General features: G+C 38.5%; 1 protein-coding gene across 4 annotated transcripts in view; it reads right to left on the bottom strand.

The window, feature by feature from the left end:
* Positions 1 to 11,264: 11,264 nt before the first annotated feature.
* The window catches only part of CRACR2A (calcium release activated channel regulator 2A), a 70,507-nt gene continuing 61,350 nt past the window's right edge, over positions 11,265 to 20,421 (bottom strand). For all 4 annotated transcript variants that reach the window (XM_076346259.1, XM_076346251.1, XM_076346278.1 and 1 more), the window contains 4 exons: positions 19,535 to 19,649; positions 17,723 to 17,824; positions 12,620 to 12,696; positions 11,265 to 11,702 (listed from right to left, as the gene is read on the bottom strand). In XM_076346259.1, coding sequence (XP_076202374.1) covers positions 11,612 to 11,702; positions 12,620 to 12,696; positions 17,723 to 17,824; positions 19,535 to 19,649 — 385 coding nt within the window. In that variant the 3' untranslated portion in view covers positions 11,265 to 11,611. The remainder of the gene's footprint in view (positions 11,703 to 12,619; positions 12,697 to 17,722; positions 17,825 to 19,534; positions 19,650 to 20,421) is intronic.

Here is a 20,421-nt window from a genome sequence, read left to right as displayed (position 1 = left end):
GTTAATCCCCAAAGCACACAGGCAGGTGGGAGGAAGACAGATCTTTTAGATCATATCTATACTTCCTAAAAATTAAGTGTGAATTTACAGCACTTAAAAATCTTTTTAAAAAGCAACTAAAGACACAAACCTGATGTTTCAGATCTGATATAACAATGTTTGTTTTCTAATAGCCTCATTGTAAAAGAAAAAAACCCACATTACTTTAAATTAATTTTTTATATATTGTTTTAGAGTAAAGAGGATGTGAATCATCAGGTAGAGATTCCCCAGAATATTGGTATTTCTGCACAGTATGTTGACTGAGGTGAGCCAAGGCAGTAGTATGCCTACAGGGAACAAGACTGTTCCCTGAAAATAGCTGCTGCTTCTGGGGATAGACACAAAAAGGGTAAAAAAGACATGCTATACACAGCTGAGATGGAGGAAGAGGCAGATCACTGCTCAGAGATGACTGCTAAAGCAGAGCACCCGTCCTTTAGACAAAAAATTATGCCACGGTCCAGATACTGCTGAAGGGAAAGGAAAAGGTTTTTTATGATCTCAAAATTGCTACAATCTCTGCTGCTCTCTTTACCTGTCTTTCCAGTCTCTGCAGGTACTGATACAATTTCCCTGACTCCCTTCCCTTTCCCTTTTCTTAGTATGTTTGATATTTTTCTCATTTTTCAGTGAAAACAAACATTGGAGATAAGTGATGATGCAAACAACATGAAGATAGCATTTTTTGAGAAAGCTTGGAGAGAACTATGGTGTGACTGTGAAACAGAAAGAAACCGTGTTAGCTTTGAGATGACAACTACAAACAAAAATCAGTCTTACTTCCTCACAGAACATAAAGGTTTGGGCTACAATCGAAGCCATTCCACTGTATCATCAAACATGGTCTTTTAGAAGCACAGCAGTCAGCAAAATCAAGCCTGAGCTGACCCCTGAATCCTCATGTGGAAAACAGAACATCCTCTTTCACAGTTCAATTCTTGTGCTTTTATGTCTAGCCATTTCCATTTACTGAAATGAACCATCAGCATTTCCAGTACAACACAGCCCTAGAACCAGAAATGGACCCCTGTGCTAAGGTCACAACAGAATTTAATCACAAATGATACATGCCCTACCATTTTGATGCAGAAATATGAAATGGCAGTCCAAAAAGGCATACCTAACTCATTACTTAACAGTAACTTGTAATGCTGATCAGTTAGCAGAATTACTTTATCATCATAGTGGCATATTTTTTGCATTTATTGGCATGACAAATCAATGTCATTTGCTAATGAGACCTGATTAAAGCAAAAACTATTTACTTCCATAACTGTCTGATTAGCCTATAATTGCTATTATCACCACTGACAGAGCATCTCAGAAAAAATAGCTTACTATTTTGCTTGCTTTCCTATGGGATGAGTGTAGGCAGGCAAGCAACAAGTGTTGTGTGAAGCTGAAACAGCAGCATGTGATGGATAGCATTTGTGTATCAAGTAGACAACAACAAAACACATGATGACAACAAGTTTTGAGCTATGAATTGAGGATATGGAAGCGGCAGAATTAAAAAAACGAAGGTATCCTTTACCAGTAAAGATGTGGAGATAACTGAGAAAAGAACTTCTGAAAATATTCAGAAAATATTCAGAAGACCAAGTAAATTGGTCTGACACCTCCCACTAACAAATGTAGTGGAGACATTAAAGCATAATATTTTCTGGGAGAACTTTCCATTTGAGTTCTATTGTTAAATGATACCATTAAGTAGGAGTTCTGTTAGGCAGAGGGACATCTGGTCTCAATCTGGCCAAATGCCTAGACTCTTCCAACCTGATGTTCATGAGTCCAAATGCAAAATTGACTTCTGCTTGCCAGAACATTGACACTGTTATATTCTTCTCATCCTTGTCCTTTCAACAGTACTGACACAATATGCTGTTTCTTTTCCTTCATCTCAAGATGTTTCTAGCTTGTACTTCAGTGATATACAGAAAAAGGGAATCCGCTTATAAATCAAAACCAAACGTAAATCAAACTTTTCTTCTAAGCTGTCCTCATCTCTTATTTGCCTGTGTGTCATGTGTTCTTTTTATTACGATCCACACTCACATAATTGCCTGTGGTAGTGAGGATAAATCTAGTCACCCTGGAGATCCTGCTAGTCCCATGGGGCTTTGAACATTATATAGAGTCAGAATTTCAGGAGCCAGGAAGTACCACTGTGATCTACCAATCTGAGAACATCTTGTCCAACCCCACTGCTGAAACAGGACAAGCTGGAACAGGTTGCCCAGGTCTGTTTACAGTCGGGTTTTGAGTATCTCCAAGGATGGACACTCCACAACCTCTCTGGGAAAACTATTCCAGTGTTTGACCACCTCCACAGTAAAAAAAAAGTATTTTCTTCTGTTCAGATGGAATTTCATGTGTTTCAGTTTGTGCCTGTAGCCTCTTGTCCTGTTACTGGGCACTCCTGAGAAGAGTCTGGCTCCCTCCTCATTTCCCACCTCCATCAGGTATTTACACACACTGAGCTTTCTCATCTTTAGACCTTCTGGGCCCAGTCATTCAGCGAGTTTTCAAAATACTTTCCTGTCCAATTACCTAACCTGTACTTTGTCATCTTGTCAATGAGGACGTTATGGGGGACAGTGTCAAAAGCCTTACTAAAGTTGAGGTAAACAACGTTCATGACTCTCCCCTCATCCACCAAGCTAGCCATCTTGTAGAAACTATCAGGTTGGTTAAGCACAATTTCCCCTTTGTAATTCCATGCTGACTACTCCTGATCACCATCTTGTCCTTCATGTGTCTGGAAATGGTTTCCAGGATTAGTTGCTCCATCACTTTCCCAGGAATTGTGGTAAGGCTTACCGCCCTGTAGTTGTCTGGACCCTCCTTCTTGCCCTTTTGGAAGATAGGACTGACATTTGCTTTCTTGCGAATGTCTTGCACCATAGAGTGCTTTCATAGCACCCTTGGATGCTATGTTGCAGGTGCTGTAGCAGTCTTAGACTAACTTAGGCTTTAATGTTGGTATACAAAGCAGACATGCAGAATGGTTGGCTTGACTAAAAGATTATCTGTTTTTTTCCATCTGTACCACAGAAATGTTGGTTGTAAGGAAACCTTGGAGGTTTCTAGACAAACTTACTGCTCCAAGCAGAACTTTCCCCAAAGCTATGTCAAATCACTGTGGCTTTGTGTAAAACCTGTCCTGAAAACTTCCAAGGACGAAGATTTTATAAGCTATCAGCAGATCTGATAAAACACATTCCCCTTCAAAATAGACCATGCCTTGCTTATTTAGCATTATATTTTGAGACCTGCCAGCAGATAGCTTTTAATCATTTGATAGATGTCTGTAATGCTGATTTTGTATGACTTTTTGTATCACTTTCTTGATCAATGGCACCCTACAGAAGTCTAAGTATACTATGTTTGCACAGCTACACCATCTCTACAGCAATGACAAAAAGATACTTTAGCTACTGTTCTACACAACCCTAAGAATCATGTCAATGAGGAACAAATATTAAACAAAATTTCCACTACTTAATCATCTGTGTATATGTTCTTGATTTGCCTTGATGTGAGTAGCAGTCAATTTCTGTACAGCATACCCTACATGGGGAATGGACATGACAAAAGCAAGAGTTTCAGATATCCTACCTGAGTTTATCAATTCCTTGCACAACCTCCCCTGGGGCTTTTAATGACACCAATGCATTTCAATGTAGAAGGTGACTTTACAGTGTGGTTACAAATAAAAATGTCTACAGCATACATGTAGAAAGTTTCATTCTTATAATTTGTTTGTCTTTTTCTGCTGACAGACATGTCATTTAATGCAAATCAGTTTCTCTGTTAGAATAATACTTAAAGAAGTCCTGTCACTGAGAAGATGCATTAGTGATTTATGCCTTATTTCAAAGGGATGAGCAACAGCCTTATTACAGCTTCATAATATACATCCATACAATACAGGGTTGCTATGACAATTGATGAGCCTTAATAGTCTAGATTTAACGGACCTTGATCAAAACTGTCTTGTAGTGCAGTACAACGTAGTTCAGTCATTTGCACCTGTAACAACTGGGAGCAAGGCCATGCACTCATGGGGGAACTCACTTCACACTCACAGAGGAACCACGCTGAGCTTTGCAGCTGAGCACTGTGTCCCTGAGCTATGCAATGGCAGTCTTGAGGCTTTTCAGCCCCTAGCAGAGATATCCAAACTAGTGTTTGGCTGCAACAATACTGAGCTCAGTACTGGCCCCCAAAGCCACCTGAGAAGCATGGTAAATTAGTTCACATCCAGTTCCATTTACCTGTAAATAAAGATGAAGTTACAAACAAATGAGACAATTAAACACCTTGCTGATACTGAAAATGGGCTGCCCGCCCCTCTAGACTTCTTTTCTCACAACTGTGATCTTAGCTGTGGTTTTCCACCCATATGCTCCCACTAGCTCTGGTATTTGTTAGATTTTGCTGGGCTAGTTCAGCTCACTAATGCAGTAGAAAACCCTGTCTTTGGGTTTTGGTTTTTTTTTTTCTTCCTTTTTCTTGAGATTCTGCCAAGGCAGTAACTTAAACTGCTTTATTGCAGAGTTCTAATGACTTGTAGAAGGTAAAACGGAGGAGTAATGACTGGCAGGGATAGCGAGTTGCAAACCCACCCTGTACTCTCTCCCCTGAAAAAGATGGCACCTGAGCTTTAATAACAGCTATACAGATACAGCAGTATTCACATTCCTGATTCATATACTTTATTTGCTCTGTAAAGGCAAGATTTAAGTTTAGTGCTGCAGGAGCAGTGAATCCTGCAAATAGGCAGATCGTGATTTTCCAAAGCTGATAATGTTCACTTTGCAATGTGGTCATTGAGAAGACAGCAAAAAAAGATGAAGCTAGCTACAGTGGCAAAAGACCTGGAAAAGTCCTTTATTATGTACGCTCAGAGCAAAAGAACGCAAATCTCACAACACATGAGATAAAGATGGCACAAGATAAAATGTGGAAACGCAGGGCACAACACAGTATGTCATAGAGGGATGATAGCAGTGGCTGCTGCTGTTCCTTTTTGCAAGTCCAGCCAACACCCAAGCTGAGTACATATTGCAATGGTGCAGATGCACAACATTAACATCATCAGCCACACAGACAACACAGAGAGCAGTCTTCACTGCTTGTCATCCACATCCACACAAACAGCAGCTCAAGTAATATAAGTACTTGAGTAATACTCAGAGCCACATAATATTCTATCTGAATGTCTCAGTTGCACTGGCTTCCCTACTCCCTTCCTGTTCAGCCTATGAAAATCCGTCATTTCCAGTGAGAAAGCCCCTCTGAATCTGGGTTCTTCTGGAAATCAGAAAAGACTTGCAGTGATTGTTGTGCTCAGGAGGAGCATGTTGCAGAAAAGGCACCGGAAGGAGACTGATGACTGCAGAAGCTAAACATAGTTTTCCAGTATAGCTGAACTTGTTTGAAACACTTTCCTCTTCAGTGTTTGAAAGGAAAGAAGCAATGCTTATCCGACTAATCAGATGACCTTCAACTTCCAGTACATTTGGAAGGAATCAGTGTCACTAAATACAATATTTCAGGTTAGTTGGTATATACTTCCCCATATTAACTCAATATTAAAGTAATAGGAATGAACCTTTATTCCTGTCCTGTAAACTTAACCTACAGATTTTTTTTTCTTTGAGATGTCTATTTTCATCATGCAAAAATCAGATGTCTTTTACCAGTTTCATATTAAAAGAACTTTAGTTGTTTGAGGTGTAAACAGGTCAAAGTGCCCATCTTTCTGGTTTTTTCCAAGAGCATATGTAAGTGCTATTGCAATTCCTGGCATTTCAATAATCAAAAAGACCCATTATTTCAACAGCTGTGGATGAATTCAGGAAGTTGCTGCTGCTGAGCTTTATGGGCATGTTTCTGCTTTCTAAAACAAGCTTCCACTTGTGCAGAATGATGAAGTGGATTTATTCAATAATGATCTCACATGGTAGAAAATTCTGCTAATATACAGATGTTGCAAACAAAAACAGTCTGAAGTTGGGGAATTTTACCTGAGTTAATTTACTACCAACCAACATAAATCTTTTATCGCTGATTCAGGTACTGGGAAAAGAAAAAGAATGCAAACAATTAGACAAACATATCAATGTACTTTTTTTTCTCTCCTCTGCCCCTGAGTCTCAGCTTCCTTTGTTTGCACTGTGAGGTACACTCTGTCTGTCAGAATTCATCCAGTGAGCCAACAGGCAGCACAGGAAGTTGAGGCAGTGTGCATAATGCTTTCTGCCATCCCAAGTATTACAGTTTCTGCCACTCAGTGCCCAATGCTTCCAGTTGTCCTGGGCATAGGGATTCCAGTTGTCCTATTCCTTAGTTGTCCCTACTCCAGCATAAGGAATGACCACTGGCTACAGTTCTTTCAGGAACAAACTTTCTTCAACATGGTATGTTCCTCACACATTCTTTTTGTGTGGCATGTCCCCACCTTAACAGCTGCAGATTACTCCTTAAATATGTTATGTGGGGAGGTGCTGTACACTTCTCTGAGTAAGGTTATAGTGTGCCGTGTTTTTTTTCTGCTGCTGCTTGGCTTGCATCTGGAACCAGTTTGGACTGGCACACAGTAGTTCATGATCTCCCCCCCCCGCAGGTCACAACTGCAGCCCACTGCTACTTACAGCCTGTAACATATGCTTGTTCCAAAGGGCTAGAAGCATTGTGTTATACCCATGCAAATGGGCTTTGTCATGTGTGTGATACCCAAAGATCTGTCAGTATTGGGTACCTGACCAGGCTGAGAAGATTAATTTCTCCCACTTTCTCCTACCAACTGATCATCCTCTCAAAGAGTTTACATGGGTGTGCACTGCTTGTGAGCTGATTTACTGTATACAGGGTGGCATCAGAAGGAACATTACTGAGTCAAGGAGTTACATCAGTGAACTTGAGAGAATGACGAAGCTTGCTGAGTGTAAGAAGCAATTTTTCAGCAGATTTTCTCATTTACTATTGTTGGTATTTTCATTCTAGTAAAGGGAAATTTTCAAGAGTAATATACATCCCTAAAAGAAGATACTACAGTCACCGAACTTACACCAGCTATGAATTTTGTCCAAAGACTAATAGGAAGAGTCTGACAGAAGAAACAAAACAACATTCCATAGCTAAAATGTTCTGTAGCATTGCAGATACTTGTATTCAAAGATTTCTGTGTCAGCATTTTAGTCACTTCTAAATGAAGACGTTTTTGTGCTCTCAGAGCGTAATAGGAATAGGTGAAATACACTTCTGCTCGGTATTCCCCTGCTTACTACCTTTTGATTCATTTCTCTTTCAGTACAAAGACATCATCTACATCTCCAGAAATCTCTACATAACCCACAAGAGAAGACTTCATAACTTCAAGACTTCCAGTTTCATGATGCACAGCTGCATCGTGATCTTGGCTTATCTTTACCAAAAAGCTTTTGGGGGGAGGGGAGGGAGGGCTATGAGCAAGCTAAAGCTAATTCAAAACTTGGGGGGGGGGGGGGGGAGAAAAAGAAAGCTTCATTGCTATTAAGCCAGTATTAGCTTTCTGATGGAACTGAGAAAAGTACTGACAGGAGGTATAAAACCCTTGTGGAGAGTCAGAAGACAGCAACCCAGCAACACAAAGGAACAGTTAGCATCAAGGAACACTGGAAGCTGACAATTCCCACACCAGTTTGATGACCACCTGGCCAGTAGAATCCGTCCAGAAGTAGAGCCTTATAGCATGTTAGTCATACCTATCTTCTGTGAGCATTAATCAACAAATAATTGCTGTTTGTTAAGGTGTGCAGACAGATGACTAAGACCTGGCCTGAGGTTTAGCTAACCAAACAGACCATGAGACACTCTGGACATGACACGAGAAACTCTGAACATAACAAATAACAGAGTGAGAAGCTGATAATTGTTACAGATAGCACTGTGAGCAATGGCTGGACTTCACAGGTGGTTAAGGGGGAGTTATATGGTAACTTCATGACTAACTTCACAGATAACTGGAAGGGAATAGTAGGGACTTTTTTGGGAGCGGAAACTTGCAAGGCCAGCAGCACCTAAGTAACTATATCAATAATGTTATGTAAAGCCAAGGTGACCTAGGCAATGGTAGAAGAAATATAAAATGTGTGTGGGTACAGATGTAGCAAAACTGGGACTAATGGGGAAAAAGCAACTAGGAGCAAGTTGCTTCTTTGGGATACGAAGGGCAGAGGAAGGGAGGGGTCAAGGTGGATGGAGGAAGAACAAGCATGGGAAAAAATCAAGAGAAGGTAGAATAAAAGGGGCCAGTTGCATGCAAGCAAGCTGCTGGTTAGAGTTTATCTGACTGACCCCTGCACCCCATAACTGCAGGTTATCCAGTCTTTTTATTAAATCTTATTTCTATCAAATTTCTGCATGATCCTGGGGAGAAAGGGAGGGCAGAGGGGGAGAGAGAGCACTGCAAGTCATAGGAGTTGTGTACGTGTATGTTTTCATCAGCAAACTTCAATCTTGATCAGTTGGAAAGGAAGAGAAGGATTGGGCTGAGTTCATATTTATGGGAATGCTGTTTGTGTGTATGTGGATGACAAGCAGTGAAGACACTGCTCTCTGTGGTGTCTGTGTGGCTGATGATGTTAATGTTGTGCATCTGCACCATTGCAATATGTACTCAGCTTGGGTGTTGGCTGGACTTGCAAAAAGGAACAGCAGCATTCACAGCTATGAGTCTGAGATGGGAGACACCTCCTGGGTCTTAGACCGCACCAGATTCGGCTCTAGTAGATGAAGAAAAATAAATCCTCTTCGTCCCAGGATTCAGCTGCTCTTTAACATTGTCTACCCTTAAGTTGTGTATATCCTGCTAGCAGGATCTCAGTGCACACTAAAAGATGTCCAAATAAAAATGATCCTGTAGAAGTCACATAAAGAAGATCCACCTCACATGTCACTTTCCTCCAAAATCAAGATGAACTTCAAGGAATGAAAAATTAAGGACCTGAATTTGGAGGTTTTGGGGGCTAGAGTCAGTGGTAATAAAGCTAAAATTAAGCCTTCAAATTGTCTTCCTGAGGCTGATAGAGGTTGGAAGAAATATTGCCAGTTCTGATATTCATGGGGTAGGAAACACCCTACTGCAGGGGAACAGATCATTCAAAGTCAATTAGCAAAGCTAATATTTAAATTGATGATACTTATTCCCTAATTGAAATTGGGATAAACAGTTGTTTTTGTTGAGGTTTAAATTAGCGGTTTGCATTAGTTCAACTCCAGCCAGGACTGAACACAGGTGATTCAATTCTGAGATGATTTCCATGATGGATAACATGTAACAGTCGATAAGGTGACTCATCCTTCCACAACCAGTAAGGGACTTCAGGAATCAACCCTGGGAAGAAAGCCTACTGATTTTCATTAATAGATGCTCATTTTGCTCCTTTTGGTTTTTAGGGGTTCTTAAGCACCTCACTGGAAGCAAGGGGACTTTTTTTTCGTTTGGATGAGCAAAGTCTCGGGAATCAACAAGGGAAAAACCCCTAAGCATCAGCTCATCCTGGGCTACTTGGTCCATCCATCATTCCTGATAGAAGGAAAATCCTGGTTATTCTACTTGATAGGGAAAGAGGTCATGTTTGGATCCCAACTCATAAGAAAGGGCATTTGAGTGCTGGTGTGGCTCTAGGAATTGCTGTAGGGGAGAGTTTGCAAACCTCTATCATATAGTTCTTGGCACTAGATAAACACCTTTGATCAGACCAAAATCCCAAGAGCACAATTAATTACTGACAAAGTTTTTATCCCAAAATAGAGTTACTTATTGAGCTAGTGCTTAACTTTCATCTTTAGTTTCAAATTGATTCATTATTCAAATGAAAAATAACTTTTTTTAAACATTTAGAAGATGGATTGAAAACATAATGTCTGTAACAGTCTCATAATAAAATCTACAGTTTTGCTTGATATTTTAATGAAATAAATTATGCCATGGTTTCCACTTTCCCAACAAGCTCACCATCATGAATAATCATTCTTGACTGCTTACCACAATAGCTGGATGCAGTGAAGACAAATACCACAGGAATAATTGTTGATCATGTGCTGGCTGGGTGACCCACTCTCAAGTTTCTTATTTTCATTTATATTCTACAAAGGCTTCCAAAAGTAATTATGACATTTGGGTTTCTTATGATCCAGGGTGCGCCATGATTTTCTAAAACATGTTCCTGTGGGTTTGATTTCTCAAACACTACATCTCAGTGCTGGTTAAACCAAAAGGAAATGCTGTGTGGCAGATGCTTTTGAAAAATCAGTCATGTATTTAAGTACATGAGGAGGAATTTTTTCTTAACATTGCTAAAGAGAGCAATATCTCACTGGATTTTGGTGAGATTTTTCATTCCTTAAATGCTGGAAAGTTTCTCAAAATCTTCCTCAAAAGAAGATCTACTATTTCCGAAAATTCTGGCTCCAACATCTGGAATGAAACCTTCTGTGACAGACTTTTGGAGACAAAGAGCTGTTCAGTCAGCCATAGTATGCTTTGTACTACAACCAACTACACCAGTGAAATGAGCTTCCTATGTAGGTATGTGTTTTCGACCAGCACTAATGACAGTGAATTGATTTGAATGTTCAAGTTAGCCACAGATTGCTTTGGGACTTCTATAGGACACCATAGCCAAACAGAGGTTCAGAGCAAGCTCTGCAACACAAAGCAACACAGCCATGTCAACTATAGTGAAGAGCACAGGCTGATTTGCTCTGAGTGCAATGCTAACTAGCCAGAGTAAAGCACTGCACTACCATGACACTTCTGTTTCTGGAAACTAAGATAATGGCATAGCACTACCTCACCATGGAAACATTTGGCTGTTTGGCAACAGCTCAGGCAAGCCTGTACGGTATCTCAGTGACCTGTCTAAACATACCTAATTCATCACATCTAAGTGGGAGGAAGGGTTTCTTATCAAGGACCTATATGCAACAATGTGTAGTATAAATGAGTTAATGCTACTTATGAAAATCTTCATAGTTCTTCAATCCTTTGTTCATGTATATTTCACACTAAGCTTTAAAATATCACCTTATACTTTGCAATTGCTGGTGTGTTGCTTTTAAACAACCAACAGCTACTTAGTTCAATGTTTAAAAAACTGTAACAAAGGTCAGCACAAAATCAGGATCTAAAGAGCACTAAAATAAACAGAAGTATTCAGAAGATAGGTCATCCACACCAGTAAGAATTTACTTCACATTCCAAGTAGTTTTCTTCCTATAAAATTATTTCTTCTTATTATTATTAATAATGTGGCAGCTTCTACAAGCCTGATCACAAAGCAGGATTCGGTGGTGTTAGGTATCAAACAGAATAGAATACTGTTACTGCCCCAAATACATTGTCAATTAACTAAAGACAGTATTTGTAAAAGTGAAGATCAAAGCATACAAGGATTTTAAGGGTCACTTACACCTACACTCAGAACACAGCAGAAGAAATATTTGGAAGATAAAGCAAATCTAATGGTGCCATGTAGTGTTGTATAAATGTATGACTTGTCTAAACATGCCCGGCATTTTATGGACTGATACAGCAAGACTTTTTATTCATGTCAGATTGAAGTTCAATGGTTTTCTCTTTCACTTTATCTTCGTGTTCCTTTAAAATCCTGGGGGAAAGAAACAATACTTTTGAGAAAAAAGTCAATAATACCCATAAGAGATCAAAACAAAAAACATTTCCCCCAAGCCTTTTCCTCAAATTGTCCAGAGATTTACAGAAAATGACAGAATTTTGTGAACTAACAAACAAACAAACAAAAAAGTACAATTATGGTGGCTACATCATGAAACCGCCTTTGTTCATTTAGTTAGAAAAATGTAGTTGGTGCTGATTGTTAGCATTTATTGTATATTACAGAGACTCAAAACAGTGACTTTCATTTGTTATTTCTGAGGCTGGAGCAAAACAAAAACACATCTGGCTACCTAGACATTTATCAATTACCTGACACATTCACAAAATTTCACTAACTTCAGCAACAATATTAAAGACCTGCCAATTCATTACCAGTGTTTTCACCTCTGTAAGTAGTTCAGAGGGGACAGATTTACCTGTATTTTTACCCCTAGCCTTTACATAACTTCAAAAATCCACCTCTCCCTCTCTCCCAGCGCCCAGGCAGACAGCAGAATTTGAGCTGTAATGAGCAGAGGGAAGAAAGAAGCACATCCAGTGTTCTGCTGCAAGGACTCAGCAGCATCCATTTCCAAGCATATTTCTCCAAACCTTCAAGAACTTCCTGCAAGAACTATCACAACATCCCAGGCTCTCAGCTTTCCTAGCAACAATTCAGGTGTTTCTGGGTCTATACAGAGCTTCACTAGCTTACACAGGACTCTTTATGAACCTGAGCAACTGCTCAGTTGGAGCAACAGGGTCAAGCTACAGACCAGTTTAAAAGGAACAAATATTTCATCACTGTTAAGTTCCTATTAAACTAATTTAGCAAACAGAATTCACTCTGTCATCAGTGACAGGGAAGTCAGGCACGTATAGAACTCATAGATTGTGTTTTCTTCTTACCTAGCTAAGTGAAGCACAGACTTTTTGGTATTGTACCCAGAATATGCACTGCATTCATAGAAAATTAAATTGTAATCCTAGAATCAAACAGAAAGATCATTCCAATTAGTTTTGCACAGTATCTCACTCCAGCTTTAAAAAAGCAACTGAAATATGCAAATAAAGAAAAAGAAATAGATCATTTTCAGAAAAATTAGGATTTAATTATAGAGCTAACAGTAAAGAGTAACAAAAGAAAAGAAGTCCAAGTGTGTCTCCCAAACAACAACTATATGCATTTCTTAGCAGATATTTGTTCTATACAGTGGCTTTCGCTGTAAGAGCTTGATCTCTCAAAGGCTCAAATGCAAACATGCCTTGTAAGGTACTGAAGTCTTGTGAACTTTCCTTGTGATGATGAGAAAATTAGTACATCACTGAGTGCTTGACAAAGCAGGTGAAAATAATTCCAGTGACTTTTTTTTTTTTAATCTTGGAAAGCTTCAGCAGCAGTGTTTCTGTATGGTTTTCCAGCAAATGACCAGTTAAAAACCTCAGCAAAAAATAACAACAAATGAATTCTATTTCATTTTTTGTACTTGTGAAATTTTTCTGCACCTTCTTTCAGAGTCAGCCTGCACCTTTAGTTTTGTAGCCCCTGGGAGCTTTGCAATTAAGAACAATGGATAAATGATCAAGCCCTGGAGATGTGCTCAGCACTTCAGCTGAAGCCTTATCTCAATAAATGCAAATGCAAGAGATGATAGTCTGCACAAAAGCCTGACCTGGCAGCTGTGATGGCAAGATAAGTTTGAGAGGGAATGACAGATTATCCTCTCCAAAATAGACATCTGACTACTTTCACAAGATATTACATTGAAGCTCACCTACATTGCCTCTGTGGTATTACTACATGCCCTTTTACCCATCCAGAATTCAACTTTCTATTCGCTTTTCACTTTTCTATGTGTCTTATTGCTATTTATGACATTAGCTTAAAATTCAAATAAATAAGTCAGTAGCTTAGGAAATGACAATCACATGTCTGCATGTTTTCATTTCTTTGCTATTAACTGTGGTTACTGCATTTGTACTTGTTTAACCACCCTTCATAAGACACTTACAATTCAGTTTTCAAAAGTTCCCATTAAAATGACCAGGTATTTAAGTTTTGGTTTGGTTTTTTGTTTGTTTTTTTTTTTTTTTTAAATATACCATGCTTCCAAAATTGCACAGCTTTTTGAAATTTTTATCATCTTCATGAAATTTCAAAGACAAAAAGTGGGGAAGTTTCATAAATATGGTAGTTTATTTTAGCAGCTCTACAAAATGCTTCAATGTTATCAAATGTCAGTTTTGAATATGTTGTCAATGGCTATACGGTTTGTTCTAAAGAACATCAGGACTGAACCACTTGTAGTAATTTCTGGGTGGCCAGATAAGCTCAGAAGAGCAGAGAAGGGAAGAAATCAGGCAATGTTAGTTTTGGATGGATATTTTATTGATTTTTTTTTTTTTTTAAACAGTGTTCTGTATAATATTTACAATGATGTAACCCTATGATTCTCTTGCTTTCCTTAGAAAAGTTTTAAGATAAAATTTGACCAGCTCAAATTTCTTGTTAGCTACACAAACAGAAATTTGAAATAAAATTTACACTCCTTTTTTCTGCTCAGCTGATCAGAACTCTAATAGAAAACCTACTGTGGTCAATATCTAGCTACTTTATGTCAGTCAAGCAGAGAGTGATACTACTCCTACACCTTCCCCACATACAACAAAATTTCACTAGAGGAGAACTCTCAGTGATTTATGCTGGCATGAATCTGAATGGATTTTTCAACAAATTCCATGGGTAGGGCAAATTCTTATTGGTGAAAGATAACAATTTAAACTCAATTGATATTAATTGCTTATTTCTGTCAGTCTGGCAAACATGTCCTTCTCTGGAGGGAGAGTCAGCCTGGAAATGCAAAGTGTCATTCCTTTGAATCAGGGAGGAAACTTTAATTGATAGTACACACAATGAGAACAAAGTAGCAGGAGGCGGGACACATATAATTAATAAGCCAGGAAATGCCATCCATCTTCATCCAGGAATTAGCTATTGAACCTGGGAGACCACTGGCAATTACTTCATTTTAAAAAGTTACATACAAATGAGCAGACAGGGAGGAAAATGAGTGATTACCAGAGGGAGCTGGGCAATTTCTGTCCTGTAAAGTAGTATCACTCTGAGAAGAATAGCTCCCTCATTAGCAGTATTTGTACAACAATGGCACTGACAGGTTGATAAAGAAGACATTGTATGAACACACAGTAACAGTCCTCATCCCATGAAGCATACATAGTCTACAAAGCCAAGGCAGACAAAGGCATTATCTTATTTTATAGTTGAGGAACAGAGATAGAGAAGGATTTATTGACCCATTTAAGATCATTCAGGAAGTCTGTGTAGGGCCAAAAGAAAATCATGCTGCCTGAATGCCTGAGCAGCACCTATGTCATAAGCCATTTTATTTGAATAATTGGCAGTGGTTACACTAATCCACTCAAATAGAACATTGGCTGTTCCTGGATGCTCACATTATGATCTGAATACTCTCTGTATTGTTGTTGTGCTCATGTGAACTCTTGATCAGTGGATCAAGCTAAGCTAAACAGAAGTTTGTTAAATGGAGTTTTCCTTCTGGATCCTCTGCTAAAAAAGTCAAACAGACTTGCCTTTTTTTTCTCCCCCTTTTCTTTTTTCTTTATACTCCCAGTAGCTCTATCAAGAGAGTTTTAGATGTTTTCCATCAGGTCATTCTTGTACTGCATGTGAGCATTTTGGTTTGTGTCTGCTGTTTCTCCCTGCAAAGTCAATACTGCAAAATTCTCCTTACCATCATGATGTTTACTCTTTAATTCCTCCAGCTACAGATCAGCTTCATCACAGCCTTGTTGTTCCCTATGATGCCTTCCAGAATCCCTATCCTCATTCTATTCACCCTTTCCCGGGGTATCACACACACACTGCCACTACCAGTCTTCTCAAATGACAAGGAATTGAAAGGACTCCCTTCATGCTGCCATTCTTCCTTTTAATAATGAACTGTGCTGCCTGCCTTGCAAAGAAGTTTTGTGACACGTGCATTATAATGGGAGCCCTTGGGTTTCTGACCGAATTTTAGTACACTGACTTGTAAGATATGGGACTGAAGCAAAGCAAGAGTTAATACAGCTGGGCTGGAATGTCCTTTGAAAGTACACGTTCCTCTCTGACTATAGAAAAAACTAGAAAAATATGATCCCATCCTGTGAGACCTTGAAACAGTTCATAAAAACTGTTGGACTTCAGGGTCAACAGGCTAATCTGGTTCTTTGTCTACAAGAGAACAGGTTCAGGGTTGTTTTCACCAAATATGGCTATACATATTTGGATCAGCTCAGCATCTAGTCCTGTGTATTTTGGGTCATTTGTGAGTAATTCATGGGATTATTCACAAAATAAGTAACTCAACTGCATTCACTAATAGAGGCAGTGGTATGTGGTTTCATAAGAATTACATGGCTATTTAGCAAGAATTAATATTTAATTAAAATTCATGGTTATTATTAGCTCAGCAAGAAAATTGTTATAATTTAATTATATCTACGCTGCTTTTCAACTAATCCATTGTCATTAATCATTCCTTCCCTTAGCTACCTCAGGCAGCACATTCAAACATTCCAATGAGTCATTCAGATCCATTCATTTGACTATAACCATCTTTAATTTGACAAATTTCTTTGTTTTACATATGCAAAACATTTTATTTTCTTGCATGACATGTTAGAATTAATGGCCTGGTGGGCTGTGAGTTTTATATATTAGAATGATTCATCTTTGTTTTACTAGTACAATTTTTAAAGAGAGCTAAATGACATGTAAGACACCTACTCTGTCCATTTAGCATTTATGTGTCATTTGTTTTTTCACAGAAGGATTCAATGTTACACCCTGGAGTCCCTCCTAGCCTCTGGGGTCTCAAAACTATCTGCATTTCCATTCATACAAGAAATAAAGCAGATTTCCTAAAGGGAGAACCTTTGAGGGATGAAGTTCAAGGCTGATATTGCTCCCCTATAAAAACAAAATAATGGACACAAACCTGAATACGGAGGTGTGCTTGTAAAAGGCTCTATGAATAATCAAAATAAGATAAAAAGAGATCTGGCCCTAATACTTTCAGTTATAGAGAGGTGCCTAGGAGCAATCTTTCCTGTAAACCAAGAACAATTCAGCTGCATTTTAAATTCTGAAAATATCCTTTTTGGTTACCAGCAAGCAGAGCTGTAAATATGTTTTCAAAGGAGAAACAAGTACATACGTGAAATCCAGCACATTGTTTAATTTAGGTAAATTCCTACCAACTCAGTTAATTTCTCAGGAATATTGGGATGATGTATTTCTAAATGAACGAATATTCTGGAGGCATTGGTGTTCAAACTGTATGCATTCTATAGAGAGATTCAAAAGAAAAATTGATGGGCATGGTACACAGGAATATAAACAAGTATTTGCTATTTGCAGTCCCTTAATGCTTAAATTATGGCCCATGGATCACCAGTGCTCTGGAAGATGCAGACTGTTAACTCTACTTATTTTATCTCCTTGATGGAAAGTTACTAAAAGTAAACATGTATTCTGCTCCTACCATAGGAGTAACAGATGGTCTTCTGTGGTTTTACAGGAGGTAGGTGGGAGAAAAGGTCCCCAAATTATCTGTTAAGGATCCATCCACAGAGAAAAGAGGGAAAAAAGAGAGAGAAAAAGAAAAAGGCGAGAAAAAAGAGAGAGAGAGAGAACAAAGGAAAAGAGAGAAAGGGGAGAGAGAGGAAAGACAATGTGAGTGAATTCTTAAATATTTTTTGCACCACTCACTTTTTGTTTTTTTCATCTAGACAGTTTTTTAACTACTATAATTATCAGCACTCACATCACTGAGAGCTGAACTGGTAAGTGTGATGGGGTTCCTAATCCTTAAAAATAATTGTCTGATTAAAATTAATCTGTGTTTCTACAAATTTAGACACATTCAGACTCCATTTTAAAACCTTCACCTTCAAGTTTTGTAAGGGGTTCCCCTCTAAGTATAGTACCTTAGCCAGATGCTCTCCCATTCCCATAGGGACCTCACGTTCCTTTTCATTATCAGTTTTATTACCCAACAAAAGCACAGGTACATTCTCCCCAGTTGTCTCCTGCAGAACAAACAATAAATATCAACTGAGGCATTGTATTTAAAAAATCACAAATCAAGAGGATAAAAACTAACAAATGTCACACTGCAACAAGACATTTAAGACATCACATATGAGCCACATATGTGCCACTTTACTTACAAACATGTCAGGAATTACAGTTGGATAAAAGGTATGAAAAAGACAATGCTAGAGATTGTAGTAACTTGGCATTTTTTAATAACAGCACAGAAGCTTATCAGACTTTATATTAAAATGGGAGAGAGAAAACTGCCATGCTACACAGGCTCTGACGTTGTGTGTTTATAGCCACTGCTTTTCTAATTACATGGACAGGAAAATAATTACAACATCTGGGTACAATTATGCCAAATAAATTACTTAAAGTAGTGGAGAGATACACAGGATAGGCCCCCCAAAATACATAGGATAGGCACAAATCAAAATTAATTCTGAAAATGGTTAGAATTATTACAATGAGTACATTCATAAAGTAGGCTGAATGTTGCAGCAATGAATGGACTTAGCCGTATGTCTTCAACTTAGCAATAGTTCGTAGCAAACAAAATTAGTCAGTAAAGATGAGTGAACTATTACAGCTTGGAAAAAGATTTTGACCACAACATCTGATTTTTCTGGATCAAAACCTGGAATTCTCCTCTAGCTTTTACCATACTGAATTATAACAATCACTGATTTGTTAAGATCATATATTTAATAAGGGCCTGTTCTTACAAAATGCATGCTACTATTACTTCAGTAGAACTACTCAGACGAGGAATAACTATGCCTGTTTGGAAACATTTGAATCAAGGAGTCCTAATTTCAACTTAGGTTGAAATAGGTGGCAAAGCCACCTATTGGCCATTACGGAAAACAGTGTATTATACTAGAACACATGCCCAATAAAATCAGACTAAATGATCTTTGCATACCAATTTGTCCCCTGCTTTTTCAGTAGCAATACTCTGCAATAGTGAGCAAATAGGAAGTCACGCTTTGTTCTCTCTAGTGACTCAGTCCTTTATGGCAGCAGCCTGTTTTATTTTTATTTTTTCTTTTGGCCACAAGTAAATTCAGCTGCTTGCACTCTCAATATGTTGTCTATGAGCTACAGAGATAAAGCAAGAGAAAAAAAGAGAATTTTTAATTAACTGAAGCCACTCAGTGGCATGGGCTATGATTTTGTTTTCATGTGGTTGAAAGGATGATCCCCAGGAAACTGAACTGTCTACCACAAGACAGTTTTATAGCACTAATGTAGATACTATAGCTTTAAGTTCATGGCTTATGTTCACAACACAGTCAATTTCCTGTGAGCTACTTCCTTGGTTGTCAAACTGCTAGTGATGATCAGTGATCATCAGACCATCATCACTGATCCAAAGCACCTCCCAGTGCTAGTGGTGATCCAATGGGAGTCATCAGGTAGCTAACCTTTATGAGAAATCAGAGGACTCCATGCTGGGCTTTCCCCACCACTCATTTTAAGTCCTTAAAACCCTGGAACTGTGGTTATTTTCATAGATACAGAGATACTAAAAACAGCTTTACTGGTAACTGTGCAGACCAAAATCACTAACAAATATGTAACTGTGACAACACAAGAAACATGCTGTGCTCTGTGCTTTGCCCTGCTAACACTCCCTGTCCAGAAGAAGGCAGAGAATAGTGACACCAGAGTTTAGGTTTAAAGTTATGTGATGTTACCTCGATGCTTATCAGCCACTGCTTGACAGCTGTGAATGTGTCTTTTGCTGTTATATCATACATCACAATGACACCATCAGCTTTTCTGAAAAACTGCTTGGTAATACTTCGGTACCTACAAGTAAGAACCTGTTTATAGCTCTCTTCAACAGAAGTAGCAATCTGACAATATAAGTAAAATTTTATAGTAATCCCCTCCCCCCAAAGGAAGATGTTGCCATACTGTTTCTTCTAATCATTTAATCTTAGTAAGGGTTAAACCCCTGTTAATTTGGTTTACATATATATTCTAAAATTCCATAAACTAGATGAGGGAGAAGCTGTAATACTGATCTTCACTGCAGATCCTGTTTGAAAGGTGAGGCTTATTATGAATTGTAGTAAGCAATCCTATTCTTCCTGAATCATCAGACCCTTTTTCACATTCAGCAGAAGATTCACGGAGGACACTACTACCACAAATTACTGCAACAGCAAATAAATTCTTAGCAAAAAGAATTTTTTTGAAAGAAAGTGTTTGGAAAAGTTCCCTCTGCCTTCTTTAATTGATTCTGGGTTAGTCTGGATCATCAGCTGCATATCTCATCTTCTCCCATTCTCTTTCATTTTAAGCTTGGAGCAGAAATTTCCCCCTCACAAAGTGCTCTGCCTAAAGCTAGCCAGATTTCTGTTTGGGGCTTTTTTCCCAAGCTTCCTGTAGAAAACATAGATCATCATTATCATCCTTGCTTTTAGTAATAAAAAACTACACAATAAGTGAGGAGATGGGGAAGGAAATTACCACCAAAAACTTATAAAACTTGGAGATCTTCAACTACAATGGGATTGTTTTGGTGAAGAAAACCCTATTTTTTTAAACCTATTAAGGCATTTTCTGCTATAGAAAT

The sequence above is a fragment of the Aptenodytes patagonicus genome, chromosome 1 (genome assembly GCF_965638725.1).
Source record: "Aptenodytes patagonicus chromosome 1, bAptPat1.pri.cur, whole genome shotgun sequence".
Taxonomy (NCBI): Eukaryota; Metazoa; Chordata; class Aves; order Sphenisciformes; family Spheniscidae; genus Aptenodytes; species Aptenodytes patagonicus.
The sequence above is the reverse complement of the archived record's forward strand: the minus strand, read 5'-3'. Positions and strand labels throughout refer to the sequence as shown.